This window comes from Crinia signifera, chromosome 5 (assembly GCF_055691185.1).
Source record: "Crinia signifera chromosome 5, ASM5569118v1, whole genome shotgun sequence".
Classification (NCBI taxonomy): Eukaryota; Metazoa; Chordata; class Amphibia; order Anura; family Myobatrachidae; genus Crinia; species Crinia signifera.
The window spans coordinates 331,231,712-331,247,416 of record NC_139221.1 but is presented as its reverse complement, the minus strand read 5'-3'; the positions used below and the strand labels follow the sequence as shown (position 1 = coordinate 331,247,416).

Genomic DNA, 15,705 nt, shown 5'->3' with positions numbered 1-15,705 from the left:
GCAGTAGTGCCAGTCTCCCCTGTGCATACACAGCGGTAGTGCCAGTCTCCCCTGTGCATACACAGCGGTAGTGCCAGTCTCCCCTGTGCATACACAGCGGTAGTGCCAGTCTCCCCTGTGCATACACAGCGGTAGTGCCAGTCTCCCCTGTGCATACACAGCGGTAGTGCCAGTCTCCCCTGTGCATACACAGCGGTAGTGCCAGTCTCCCCTGTACATACACAGAGGTAGTGCCAGTCTCCCCTGTACATACACAGCGGTAGTGCCAGTCACCCCTGTGCATACACAGCGGTAGTGCCAGTCTCCCCTGTGCATACACAGCGGTAGTGCCAGTCTCCCCTGTGCATACACAGCGGTAGTGCCAGTCTCCCCTGTGCATACACAGCGGTAGTGCCAGTCTCCCCTGTGCATACACAGCGGTAGTGCCAGTCTCCCTTGTGCATACACAGCGGTAGTGCCAGTCTCCCCTGTACACACACAGCAGTAGTGCCAGTCTCCCCTGTACATACACAGTGGTAGTGCCAGTCTCCCCTGTACACATACACAGTGGAAGTATCAGTCTGCTCTGTGTGCATACAGCAATAGTGCCAGTCTCCCCTGTATTCATACACAGCAGTAGTGCCAGTCTCCCCTGTACACATACACAGTAGTAGTGCGCGTCTCCTCTGTGCATACACAGCGGTAGTGCCAGTCTCCCTTGTGCATACACAGCGGTAGTGCCAGTCACCCCTGTACATACAAAGCAGTAGTGCCAGTCTCCCCTGTACACACACAGCAGTAGTGCCAGTCTCCCCTGTACATACACAGTGGTAGTGCCAGTCTCCCCTGTACACATACACAGTGGTAGTACCAGTCTGCTCTGTGTGCATACAGCAGTAGTGCCAGTCTCCCCAGTATTCATACACAGCAGTAGTGCCAGTCTCCCCTGTACATACACAGCGGTAGTGCCAGTCTCCCCTGTACACATACACAGTGGTAGTACCAGTCTGCTCTGTGTGCATACAGCAGTAGTGCCAGTCTCCCCTGTATTCATACACAGCAGTAGTGCCAGTCTCCCCTGTACATACACAGCGGTAGTGCCAGTCTACCCTGTACATACACAGCAGTAGTGCCAGTCTCCCCTGTACATACACAGCAGTAGTGCCAGTCTCCCCTGTACATACACAGCAGTAGTGCCAGTCTCCCCTGTACATACACAGCAGTAGTGCTAGTCTCCCCTGTGCATACACAGCGGTAGTGCCAGTCTCCCTTGTGCATACACAGCGGTAGTGCCAGTCACCCCTGTACATACACAGTGGTAGTGCCAGTCACCCCTGTACATACAAAGTGGTAGTGCCAGTCTCTCCTGTACATACACAGCGGTTACATCCTATTATGGGCCTCATCTCACCTCAGCGCTGACAGGATCTGTGTGCACCACCTCTTCCATGCCTGGGACACAAGTTACACAAAGTTAGGGCAGTAGTATCACTGATTGTTAAGGTCATTATCTCAGAAGGTGCAGACAACACAATCAAATCATCTGATGAAACCACAACCAGAGCAACGGAACGCATCAGAATCATATCTAAAGGGCAATGTCTTACCTGTGACAGATGCTGAGGGCCAAAGGTAATAGGGTGTGAGAATCAGAAAGTCAGAGATTTGGAGAGTTTTCCCTTTTTTTTTTTTAAAGCGGCAATAATTTATATGGCAAAATCATCCTGGTTGTGCAGTGTAAATGATTGCCGCTTTAAAAAAATGGGAAAACTCTCCCAAATCTCTCACTTTTGACCCTATGGGTGACATTCTATGGGATGAGATTTGTGTTTTTTGGCGAATATTAGTAAAAAAAAATGGCGACATCGCATTTTTCCTTGAAATCGCATATTTAATAGGATGCGCTAAGGGACGGATATCGCATATTATGTGCGATAACTCATGCGGACTGAAAGTGTGGGAAAAAAAATCAAATTTTTATCGCATCCAGATGTTTTCGTACAGAAAAGTATTCAACTCGCTTATTTAATGGCATGCGTTTTCTCAAATCACATTTTTTTCAGACCAGGTTCTGTTGAGCGATTTGGCCCAGAACTCACTTTGGTCAAGTGCACAAATGGTTAATTTCAACACAGGTGCCCTCAATTTCACTCAGAAACACCCCTACATATACCCCAACATCATTAAGGACACCTGTGAGGGTTTGAGACATGGAGATTTTGCAGAGTGGTTTGGAGTTGCTTATCTGTGATGTGGCCCATTTGGAGGAGCTGCGCAGGAGGGAGGATGCTGCGCACCAGATCCAGGTAGCCCCCCAACTACTGCGTACCCCCCGTATGTATCGTGCTCGGCTGTACCTGGACTCCCTCTCGGATCAGCAGGTTGTGGGGATGTTTAGGCTGAACCGCAATAATCTGTTGGACTTATATGAGCAGGTGAGAGATGATTTGGACCCTTTTGGGGGGAGCCAACTATGCAGTGTCTGGGCTGCAGAAATTAATGTGTGCCCTCTACTATTTGGCCACAGGCTCCACTCAGTCTGTGACCTCATGGTCCTTGGGGGTATCACAGGCCACTTTCTCTAAGCATTTTACTCAAGTGTTACTTGCTTTAAAGAAGTTGTGGCGGACATACATCAGATTCCCCAGTTCTGAGTTGGAGTGGCAGGACCACAAGTTGGCTTTCTATAGACTCTCAGCATTCCCGCACGTGCTGGGAGCTATAGACTGCACACACATTGGGATTAGGGCACCGCACGTGCGGGGCCACGTCTATGTCAATAGGCGTGGGCGGCTGTCCCTGAACGTGCAGGTTGTATGTGATGCTCCGCGACGTGCATGCCAGGCAGGACCTCAGGGGGTATGATGCGCTTTAACTTGACCTCATAGGACGTGTAGCAGACAGTGGTGGGGCTTCCTCCGCCAGTCTTGGTGGCCTCCTCCAACTCCATGGCCATTTTACTTTTCAGCTGCCTTTTGATGTCATTGAATCTCTTCTTGACATTTCTGACCAGGCGCTTGTGCTGACTGACAGCGTTCACCGCCTGGGTGATGTCCTTCCACATAGCCCTTTTCCGCTGTGCAGTGGTCTTGTGGTGACTTTTCCCCAGTAACCGGTCAAACACTGGCATGATAGCCCGGACAAGTGCAGCATTTTCCTCATATGAGAATCTCACCTTTCGGCCACTTTTTGTGCGGCCAGCTTCTACCTCCTCCTCCTCCTCATTTTCTACTCTAGCCATGTACCCCTCCTTCTCCATGCCAGTGTCTTCCTCCTCCTCACCTCCATCTTCCTCCACCACTGACATGTGGCCCTCCTGCAGCTGCTCTGGGGTATAGGATGGGGATGCCAGCGGATCCTCCACCTCCTCCTGCTGGGGCTGGTCTGCCAGGGCCTGGTCTGGGGCTGGCCTTGCTGTGGCCATGCTGCCTGCCACACTGCTGCCACTCCCTGTAATGGAGGACGACCTCAGCAGTCCTCTGCTGCCTCTCCCACTTGGCTGGCTGCTGCCACTGCTCCCTCTGCCACTGCTCCCTCTGCCACTCCTCACTCTGCCACTCCTCACTCTGCCACTCCTCCCTCTGCCACCAACACCTCTTCCTCTTCTCACACTGCCACTGCTCCTCTCCATGCTCCTTACTTCCTATCAAAGAGTGAAATGGCGCCAATGCCCCTTTATATAGGGGGTGTGATGCATAATGGAGGGGACAGAGGTGGGCCAATAGGTTAGGGCAGTGGTTCCCAAACTGTGCGCCTAGGCTCCCTGGGGTGCCTCGGAGCACTTGCAGGGGTGCCTCGGTTTGCTGGTCCAGAACCGATTAAAGTTTTTGTGGTCAATGTAGTAGGCAAAACCAGAGCTTGTGGTTTCCACTTTTAAAATATATGGATAAACAGAAGTGAATCCTGTCCCTCACGATGAAATATAAGCACAACTTATTTAATTTAATATTGTTTTCTGAAATTCTCAGTAGCAAACTTTGCACCTAGGGGTGTCGTGACAAATATTCTGATAATCTAGGGTGCCGTGATGCAAAAAAGTTTGGGAACCACTCGGTTAGGGTGTTCTTATTCATGCAGAGACAGTCTTGTAAATCGCACTCCGGTTGGTCCAAAACTCGCACATGACCGGCGGAAGAAATCACACTTTTTTGTGTCATAAAATCGCACCACTTCGCACTTTTCAGCCTCCAAATCGTATCCCATTAAATATGCGAATTATTACCAAAAATGCGAAGAGCGGCGATGTGGTGCGAGATAAAAAAATGCGCATTTATCTCATCCCATAGAATGCCACCCTATGTGTCTTGAATATCAACCATTAACACAGGACTGTGAGATGCCGACTAACAGGTGTTCCTGACTGGGTGGATTTTCCTGTTCCTGGGTGTACTATTCATAAACCGTGCCATAATGTATATCCTGGGGCAGGGCCGGACTGGCAAATGGCAGAGGGGCCGATGACCAGGTGGGCCGATTTGTCCAATCAGAGTGGAAGCACCAGCTCCTGATCCGCACACAGAGAGAGATGCTGAAATCATGGTGGGTCCGGCGGCTCTCTCTGGGCAAGATGCACAAAAAGCTTCAAAAAGTGATAAAATGGAAAGTGTTAAACAGCCAGCCAATCAGCTCCAACCTGTCATTTTTCAAACCCAGCCTGTAACATGGAATTTAGGAGCTGATTGGTTGGTTGTTTATCACTCTCCATTTTATCACTTTTGAAGCTTAGTGCATCTGGTGCCAACAGGGTCCAGGAGAGATTGGGGGCATCACATGCAGCTTCAGCGTGCGAGGGCACAAATGCCAGGGCCGATTCGGAGGCCCAGTCCATCCCTGCCCTGGGGTAATAGTTAGACAACAGTCCCAGCATAGGCCTATAGGGTTCAGGTCTTGGTCGATAGGGCCACATTACAGGGCCCCTGTCCCTACACAGACTCACCTTCGCATTCATTGTTTTACGATTTTTTTTGGTCTTCTTTAGGAACTGCCTCAGACTCCCTGAAGAGACATATTCTGTTATAAAGACCACCTGGGGAGACAGAGCAATGTTATACACAGGAGAGGGATCTTCCCCCCCCCCCCGGGATGTCACACATACACAGGAGAGGGATCTCCCCCCCGGGATGTCACATACACAGGAGAGGTATCCCCCCCCCCCCCCCCCGGTCTGTCACACATACACAGGAGAGGGATCTTCCCCCCAGTCTGTCACACATACACAGGAGAGGGATCTTCCCCCGGTCTGTCACACATACACAGGAGAGGGATCTTCCCCCGGTCTGTCACACATACACAGGAGAGGGATCTTACCCCGATCTGTCACACATACACAGGAGAGGGATCTTCACCCCGGTCTGTCACACATACACAGGAGAGGGATCTTACCCTCGGTCTGTCACACATACACAGGAGAGGGATCCCAGATAATCAGTATCACACATACACAGGAGAGGGATCTTCCCCCCCCCCCCCCCGGGATGTCACACATACACAGGATGTATCTTCCCCCGGTCTGTCACACATACACAGGAGAGGGATCTTCCCCCCGGTCTGTCACACATACACAGGAGAGGGATCTTCCCCCGGTCTATCACACATACACAGGAGAGGGATCTTATCCCCGGTCTGTCACACATACGCAGGAGAGGGATCTTTCCCCCAGTCTGTCACACATACACAGGAGAGGGATCTTCCCCCCGGTCTGTCACACATACACAGGAGAGGGATCTTATCCCCGGTCTGTCACACATACACAGGAGAGGGATCTTCCCCCCCGGTTTGTCACATACACAGTAGAGGGATCTTCCCCCCGGTTTGTCACATACACAGTAGAGGGATCTTCCCCCCCGGGATGTCACACATACACAGGAGAGGGATCTTCCTCCCCGGGATGTCACACATACACAGGAGAGGGATCTTCCCCGGGTCTGTCACACATACACAGGAGAGGGATCTTCCCCAGTTCTGTCACACATACACAGGAGAGGGATCTTACCCCCGGTCTGTCACACATACACAGGAGAGGGATCTTACCCCTGGTCTGTCACACATACACAGGAGAAGGATCTTCCCCCGGTCTGTCACACATACACAGGAGAGGGATCTTCCCCCGGTCTGTCACACATACACAGGAGAGGGATCTTCCTCCCGAGCTGACACACATACACAGGAGAGGGATCTTACCCCGATCTGTCACATATACACAGGAGAGGGATCTTCCCCCCGGTCTGTCACACATACACAGGAGAGGGATCTTCCCCAGTTCTGTCACACATACACAGGAGAGGGATCTTACCCTCGGTCTGTCACACATACACAGGAGAGGGATCTTCCCCCGGTCTGTCACACATACACAGGAGAGGGATCTTACCCTCGGTCTGTCACACATACACAGGAGAGGGATCTTACCCTCGGTCTGTCACACATACACAGGAGAGGGATCCCAGATAATCAGTATCACACATACACAGGAGAGGGATCTTCCCCCCCCCCCCCGGGATGTCACACATACACAGGAGAGGGATCTTCCCCCCGGTCTGTCACACATACACAGGAGAGGGATCTTCCCCAGTTCTGTCACACATACACAGGAGAGGGATCTTACCCTCGGTCTGTCACACATACACAGGAGAGGGATCTTCCCCCGGTCTGTCACACATACACAGGAGAGGGATCTGACCCTCGGTCTGTCACACATACACAGGAGAGGGATCCCAGATAATCAGTATCACACATACACAGGAGAGGGATCTTCCCCCCCCCCCCGGGATGTCACACATACACAGGATAGGGATCTTCCCCCGGTCTGTCACACATACACAGGAGAGGGATCTTCCCCCCGGTCTGTCACACATACACAGGAGAGGGATCTTCCCCTGGTCTATCACACATACACAGGAGAGGGATCTTATCCCCGGTCTGTCACACATACGCAGGAGAGGGATCTTTCCCCCAGTCTGTCACACATACACAGGAGAGGGATCTTCCCCCCGGTCTGTCACACATACACAGGAGAGGGATCTTATCCCCGGTCTGTCACACATACACAGGAGAGGGATCTTCCCCCCCGGGATGTCACACACAGGAGAGGGATCTTCCCCCCTGGGATGTCACACACAGGAGAGGGATCTTCCCCCCGGTTTGTCACATACACAGTAGAGGGATCTTCCCCCCCGGGATGTCACACATACACAGGAGAGGGATCTTCCCCCCCGGGATGTCACACATACACAGGAGAGGGATCTTCCCCGGGTCTGTCACACATACACAGGAGAGGGATCTTCCCCAGTTCTGTCACACATACACAGGAGAGGGATCTTACCCCCGGTCTGTCACACATACACAGGAGAGGGATCTTACCCCCGGTCTGTCACACATACACAGGATAAGGATCTTCCCCCGGTCTGTCACACATACACAGGAGAGGGATCTTCCCCCGGTCTGTCACACATACACAGGAGAGGGATCTTCCTCCCGAGCTGACACACATACACAGGAGAGGGATCTTACCCCGATCTGTCACATATACACAGGAGAGGGATCTTCCCCCCGGTCTGTCACACATACACAGGAGAGGGATCTTCCCCAGTTCTGTCACACATACACAGGAGAGGGATCTTACCCTCGGTCTGTCACACATACACAGGAGAGGGATCTTCCCCCGGTCTGTCACACATACACAGGAGAGGGATCTTACCCTCGGTCTGTCACACATACACAGGAGAGGGATCCCAGATAATCAGTATCACACATACACAGGAGAGGGATCTTCCACCCCCCCCGGGATGTCACACATACACAGGATAGGGATCTTCCCCCGGTCTGTCACACATACACAGGAGAGGGATCTTACCCCGGTCTGTCACACATACACAGGAGAGGGATCTTACCCCCGGTCTGTCACACATACCCAGGAGAGGGATCTTCCCCCGGTCTGTCACACATACACAAGAGAGGGATCTTACCCCCGGTCTGTCACACATACACAGGAGAGGGATCTTCCCCCGGTCTGTCACACATACACAGGAGAGGGATCCCCAGATAATCAGTATCACACATTCACAGGAGAGGGATCTTCCCCCGGTCTGTCACACATACACAGGAGAGGGATCCCCAGATAATCAGTATCACACATACACAGTAGAGGGATCTTCCCCCGGTCTGTCACACATACACAGGAGAGGGATCCCCCAGTCTGTCAGACATACACAGGAGAGGGATCCCCAGATAATCAGTGTTACACAGTAGAGATGGAGTGCTAGCTCTATGTCCCATAAATGCCGATTTGTCTCACCCGTGCTGATGTGTCCCTCACATCCAGCCAGTACTTGTGGAACTTCACTACATTTGGATGATCTATGACGATAAGGTTCTGAAACATGGTGCGGATCTTCTCCTAGAGACAGATGTGAGAGTAAGGGGTGAGTAAGGGGTGACACAGCCCTCGCCTGGTAACGTGACTGTCAGGTACACCACACAGAGCTACGGCACCTGTACAGGGAGTAAGGGGGGAGGAGAGCGACACAGCCCTCGCCTGGTAACGTGACTGTCAGGTACACCACACAGAGCTACGGCAAGGGGTGAGAAGAGCGACACAGCCTTCTCCTGGTAACGTGACTGTCAGGTACACCACACAGAGCTACGGCACCTGTACAGGGAGTAAGGGGTGAGGAGAGCGACACAGCCCTCGCCTGGTAACGTGACTGTCAGGTACACCACACAGAGCTACGACAAGGGGTGAGGAGAGCGACACAGCCTTCTCCTGGTAACGTGACCATCAGGTACACCACACAGAGCTACGGCGCCTGTACAGGGAGTAAGGGGTGAGGTGAGCGACACAGCCCTCGCCTGGTAACGTGACCATCAGGTACACCACACAGAGCTACGGCGCCTGTACAGGGAGTAAGGGGTGAGGAGAGCGACACAGCCCTCGCCTGGTAACGTGACCATCAGGTACACCACACAGAGCTACGGCGCCTGTACAGGGAGTAAGGGGTGAGGTGAGCGACACAGCCCTCGTCTGGTAACGTGACCATCAGGTACATCACACAGAGCTACGGCGCCTGTACAGGGAGTAAGGGGTGAGGAGAGCGACACAGCCCTCGCCTGGTAACGTGACTGTCAGGTACACCACACAGAGCTACGGCGCCTGTACAGGGAGTAAGGGGAGAGGAGAGCGACACAGCCCTCGCCTGGTAACGTGACTGTCAGGTACACCACACAGAGCTACGGCACCTGTACAGGGAGTAAGGGGAGAGGAGAGCGACACAGCCCTCGCCTGGTAACGTGACTGTCAGGTACACCACACAGAGCTACGGCGCCTGTACAGGGAGTAAGGGGTGAGGAGAGCGACACAGCCCTCTCCTGGTAACGTGACTGTCAGGTACACCACACAGAGCTACGGCACCTGTACAGGGAGTAAGGGGTGAGGAGAGCGACACAGCCCTCTCCTGGTAACGTGACTGTCAGGTACACCACACAGAGCTACGGCACCTGTACAGGGAGTAAGGGGTGAGGAGAGCGACACAGCCCTCGCCTGGTAACGTGACTGTCAGGTACACCACACGGAGCTACGGCACCTGTACAGGGAGTAAGGGGTGAGGAGAGTGACACAGCCCTCGCCTGGTAACGTGACTGTCAGGTACACCACACGGAGCTACGGCACCTGTACAGGGAGTAAGGGGTGAGGAGAGCGACACAGTCCTCGCCTAGTAACGTGACTGTCAGGTACACCACACAGAGCTACGGCGCCTGTACAGGGAGTAAGGGGTGAGGAGAGCGACACAGCCCTCGCCTGGTAACGTGACCGTCAGGTACACCACACAGAGCTACGGCACCTGTACAGGGAGTAAGGGGTGAGGAGAGCGACACAGTCCTCGCCTAGTAACGTGACTGTCAGGTACACCACACAGAGCTACGGCACCTGTACAGGGAGTAAGGGGTGAGGAGAGCGACACAGCCCTCGCCTGGTAACGTGACTGTCAGGTACACCACACAGAGCTACGACACCTGTACAGGGAGTAAGGGGTGAGGAGAGCGACACAGCCCTCGCCTGGTAACGTGACTGTCAGGTACACCACACAGAGCTACGGCACCTGTACAGGGAGTAAGGGGTGAGGAGAGCGACACAGCCCTCGCCTGGTAACGTGACTGTCAGGTACACCACACAGAGCTACGGCACCTGTACAGGGAGTAAGGGGTGAGGAGAGCGACACGGCCCTCGCCTGGTAACGTGACTGTTAGGTACACCACACAGAGCTACGACACCTGTACAGGGAGTAAGGGGTGAGGAGAGCGACACAGCCCACACTTGGTAACGTGACCGTCAGGTACACCACACAGAGCTACGGCACCTGTACAGGGAGTAAGGGGTGAGGAGAGCGACACAGCCCTCGCCTGGTAATGTGACTGTCAGGTACACCACACAGAGCTACGGCACCTGTACAGGGAGTAAGGGGAGAGGAGAGCGACACAGCCCTCGCCTGGTAACGTGACTGTCAGGTACACCACACAGAGCTACGGCGCCTGTACAGGGAGTAAGGGGTGAGGAGAGCGACACAGCCCTCTCCTGGTAACGTGACTGTCAGGTACACCACACAGAGCTACGGCACCTGTACAGGGAGTAAGGGGTGAGGAGAGCGACACAGCCCTCGCCTGGTAACGTGACTGTCAGGTACATCACACGGAGCTACGGCACCTGTACAGGGAGTAAGGGGTGAGGAGAGCGACACAGCCCTCGCCTGGTAACGTGACTGTCGGGTACACCACACAGAGCTACGACAAGGGGTGAGGAGAGCGACACAGCCCTCGCCTGGTAACATGACTGTCAGGTACACCACACAGAGCTACGACATCTGTACAGGGAGTAAGGGGTGAGGAGAGCGACACAGCCCTCGCCTGGTAACATGACTGTCAGGTACACCACACAGAGCTACGACACCTGTACAGGGAGTAAGGGGTGAGGAGAGCGATACAGCCCTCGCTTAGTAACGTGACCATCAGGTACACCACACAGAGCTACGGCGCCTGTACAGGGAGTAAGGGGTAAGGAGAGCGACACAGTCCTCGCCTAGTAACGTGACTGTCAGGTACACCACACAGAGCTACGGCACCTGTACAGAGAGTTAGGGGTGAGGAGAGCGACACGGCCCTCGCCTGGTAACGTGACTGTCAGGTACACCACACAGAGCTACGACGCCTATACAGGGAGTAAGGGGTGAGGAGAGCGACACAGTCCTCGTCTGGTAATGTGACTGTTAGGTACACCAGACAGAGCTACGACACCTGTACAGGGAGTAAGGGGTGAGGAGAGCGACACAGCCCTCGCCTGGTAACGTGACTGTCAGGTACACCACACAGAGCTACGGCACCTGTACAGGGAGTAAGGGGTGAGGAGAGCGACACAGCCCTCGCCTAGTAACGTGACTGTCAGGTACACCACACAGAGCTACGACGCTTATACAGGGAGTAAGGGGTGAGGAGAGCGACATAGCCCTCGCCTGGTAACGTGACCGTCAGGTACACCACACAGAGCTACGGCACCTGTACAGGGAGTAAGGGGTGAGGAGAGCGACACAGCCCTCGCCTGGTAATGTGACTGTTAGGTACACCACACAGAGCTACGACACCTGTACAGGGAGTAAGGGGTGAGGAGAGCGACACAGCCCTCGCTTGGTAACGTGACTGTCAGGTACACCACACAGAGCTACGGCGCCTGTACAGGGAGTAAGGGGTGAGGAGAGCGACACAGTCCTCGCCTAGTAACGTGACTGTCAGGTACACCCCACAGAGCTACGACGCTTGTACAAGGAGTAAGGGGTGAGGAGAGCGACACAGCCCTCGCCTGGTAACGTGACTGTCAGGTACACCACACAGAGCTACGACACCTGTACAGGGAGTAAGGGGTGAGGAGAGCGACACAGCCCTCGCCTGGTAACGTGACTGTCAGGTACACCACACAGAGCTACGGCACCTGTACAGGGAGTAAGGGGTGAGGAGAGCGACACAGCCCTCGCCTGGTAACGTGACTGTCAGGTACACCACACAGAGCTACGGCACCTGTACAGGGAGTAAGGGGTGAGGAGAGCGACACAGCCCTCGCCTGGTAACGTGACTGTTAGGTACACCACACAGAGCTACGGCACCTGTACAGGGAGTAAGGGGTGAGGAGAGCGACACAGCCCTCGCCTGGTAACGTGACTGTCAGGTACACCACACGGAGCTACGACACCTGTACAGGGAGTAAGGGGTGAGGAGAGCGACACAGCCCTCGCCTGGTAACGTGACTGTCAGGTACACCACACAGAGCTACGGCACCTGTACAGGGAGTAAGGGGTGAGGTGAGCGACACAGCCCTCGCCTGGTAACGTGACTGTCAGGTACACCACACAGAGCTACGGCACCTGTACAGGGAGTAAGGGGTGAGGAGAGCGACACAGCCCTCGCCTGGTAACGTGACTGTTAGGTACACCACACAGAGCTACGGCACCTGTACAGGGAGTAAGGGGTGAGGTGAGCGACACAGCCCTCGCCTGGTAACGTGACTGTCAGGTACACCACACAGAGCTACGGCACCTGTACAGGGAGTAAGGGGTGAGGAGAGCGACACAGCCCTCGCCTGGTAACGTGACTGTCAGGTACACCACACAGAGCTACGGCACCTGTACAGGGAGTAAGGGGTGAGGAGAGCGACACAGCCCTCGCCTGGTAACGTGACTGTCAGGTACACCACACAGAGCTACGGCACCTGTACAGGGAGTAAGGGGTGAGGTGAGCGACACAGCCCTCGCCTGGTAACGTGACTGTCAGGTACACCACACAGAGCTACGGCACCTGTACAGGGAGTAAGGGGTGAGGAGAGCGACACAGCCCACACTTGGTAACGTGACTGTCAGGTACACCACACAGAGCTACGACACCTGTACAGGGAGCAGCACTTACCTCATGGACCTTGAAGATTCTTTTATCAGTGAAATTCAGCTCGTTCCACACGACCTCCACGCCTTCCTCCGTATCCATAGCCAGAAACGTGCTCTCAATGCCAGGCATGTTCCCCTGATTCACCTGCGGCCAACAAAGTAATGTTATAGCACAGATAAGTAATAACAAGAGAGAGGCAGGAAATGTGATAGTACTGCAGCGCTAGAGAAAGCCAGTGGCAACACTGGAGGCACTGGCTGCTGGGCTCCTGCAGTCAGAGGGGCACCAAGAAAGAAAGCGCAAATGGGCTGCTGAACAAGGACAGATCTCTCTCCACTCACAGTGATGTATTACAGTCACTGCTGACTGTGGTCCTGGCTCACAAACCCCTTAGCCGTCCCCTTGTACCAAAGTGTGGTGAATGTGTGATAACAGAACATAGGGGGTAATTCAGGACGGTAAGCATCGGAAATCACTGTTTACTGGGCACTTTAACGCCTGCAAAAAATCCATCGATAGTCACCAACCATCGAATGATGTAGTGTATACAGTATACAGTGAGCTACAGCTCGGCTCTGTCTGATATGAGATAGAAAGGAGAGCAGACGCTGTTTTAGGGAAATACACTGATAACTCTATTACAGGTTTTTTATGAAAGCTTGGAGAGAGATAAAATCCCATCCAATCCACTCCTATTTCACCTCCGGGCACCGGGTAGCGATACGATAATAGACCTGGAAGATATTACACGAGCCGCCATATCAGCCCCACCAGCTAAGTCACTACTAGACTACAGGGATGTTTTCACATACTGCAATGTCAACATCACATTACTGTCGGCTTGATGTGTCGAAATGGTGCCTCACTATGCTTGGTGCACTATTCTATTCTCCCACCACGCCCTAGTGGATGGTAGGCATGAAATACCCCCTGTCGGCACATGTCGGCTCAAAAAAACTGTGACAATCTAATGTCAACCTTTTGACTGTCGACCTAATGCTTCTGTCAACCTTCCAACCCCGTCGTATCCCCCAGTAACACACGAATCTGGCCGTATTGTACATGTATCACCCGTCGGCCTCCTCCGGAGCTACTGCTGGTATTCGCACACAGTCTGAAATGTGCAAAACCGCAGGTTTCCATTACTCGGCCACAGACTCATTCGCACGCCTTCTTCCCAGTCTCTGGGGTACCGAGCGGAGCTCCCCCCGTCCATTTCCAGCCTGAAACACAACATTTCCCTCCGCTAGATCATTATTATTTTATCAGCATGTATGAGGCGCTGAGCAGCGGCGGTCCATCCTGTGGTCTCAGCAACATTACAGCAGCCTGACGCAGGAGCGCCCATTACTGTATCACCTCTGAGCCTTTACGCCAGGCATGTCCAAACTGTGGCCCTCCAGCTGTTGTGGAACTACACATCCCAGCATGCCTTGCCATAGTTTTAGCATTCTCTAATAGCAAAACTGTGGCAAGCATTATGGGACTTGTAGTTTCTCAACAGCTAGAGGGCCATAGTTTGGACATGCCTTCTTTGCGTTAATGCTGCAGCCAAATCTGTGTCATTGCGTACTCGGGGGGCGAATACGTTTGCAGCTGCGATCCCGTACGCGGAGGATGTGTGACGATTTGCTATTGCTGCCGATGCACTGAGGCGCTTGCGCCATGCTTTCTGCGCTCAAGATCGCAGATGTAGGCTGAAACGAAACCAAGGAAATGTTTGCGACACCCCCGCGCTTTGCCGCCATGGTTACAGAACACAGAGGCCCTTATTCTGATCGGTGCGGATATATCCGCGTGCGTTCGGCCCGCCGATGTTTTGTGTCTGCGCATGTGCAGAGGCGTCTCTGCGCATGTGCGAGCGGGGCGTACGGCCAAATCCCGCATGAAATGTGAACACTCCGAACAGGGGGTGGAGAGGGGCGTGAAGGGCTATTTGGGCTCATTACCATATGCATACGCCCCGCGTTTCATGGGAGTTCCCATGAAAACGCTGGGCGTACGTATGGTAATGCGGCCGTGACGCACGTGTAGGGGGCGGACATATGACATCGCCGGATGTCAGCTGCCCGCCCAGATCCCTGCTTTTGCACGGAAAAATGTCCGTGTGGTCTGAGGTTGCGGGTGCTGGTGGAGCACTCGGTCCTGCATGGGGGAGGTTCCCTTAGATGGAGGAGGCGTATTCCGTGAAAAATACACGTGCGGTCCGTTCGGACAGCTTCTTATCGCATACGGACGGAGTTGGCGATCCGTATGGAAGGCGGGGTTTCGCACGCACAGTCCTGGCCGCATAATCGGCTCCGGCCGCACCGATCAGAATAAGGGCCAGAGAGACACTTGATTCATGATACTGACTATGCGCTAATAATGCAATGTTGCATTGGCGTTATATGTCCTGTTCTGTTATCACTATTAATGGGATTATTTCATTGTTTATGAGTAAGAATAACTGGATCCCCACGGCTTCAATTGGAGATTCAGGTTCCTCAGGGATGTGGTGCGAGATGTCATAGGGAGCGATTTTTAGAATGTGCGATTTTTTGGTCAAAAATGCCCTAAAAATTGCACATTCCCATTACAAAAAAAAAAATCGCCAGAAATTGCAAATGATTTTTGACTTTCGCACCATATCACATGAGCGATTTTCGTGACATGTGCGATATAGTGCGATTATTTAGCTGTCTATAAAATTGCACCGTTACATCTCGTGGTCTCTGCATTTGCACCAGAGGACCCCACGAGTGGGCTGTGAGGTGGCTGAAGCTCGCTAGGAGGTTACCGACTACAGGAGAGAGACTCCGCGCTTCAGAG

At 53.6% G+C, this 15,705-nt stretch overlaps 1 protein-coding gene across 2 annotated transcripts in view; it reads right to left on the bottom strand.

Annotated features, from left to right (window-relative positions):
- The window catches only part of NRBP2 (nuclear receptor binding protein 2), a 136,437-nt gene that overhangs the window by 79,492 nt on the left and 41,240 nt on the right, over positions 1-15,705 (bottom strand). For both annotated transcript variants that reach the window (XM_083145021.1, XM_083145022.1), the window contains exons 3-6: positions 12,916-13,038; positions 8,270-8,371; positions 4,916-5,005; positions 1,391-1,431 (exon numbers count right to left, since the gene is read on the bottom strand). In XM_083145021.1, the coding sequence (XP_083001147.1) occupies positions 1,391-1,431; positions 4,916-5,005; positions 8,270-8,371; positions 12,916-13,038 (356 nt within the window). The remainder of the gene's footprint in view (positions 1-1,390; positions 1,432-4,915; positions 5,006-8,269; positions 8,372-12,915; positions 13,039-15,705) is intronic.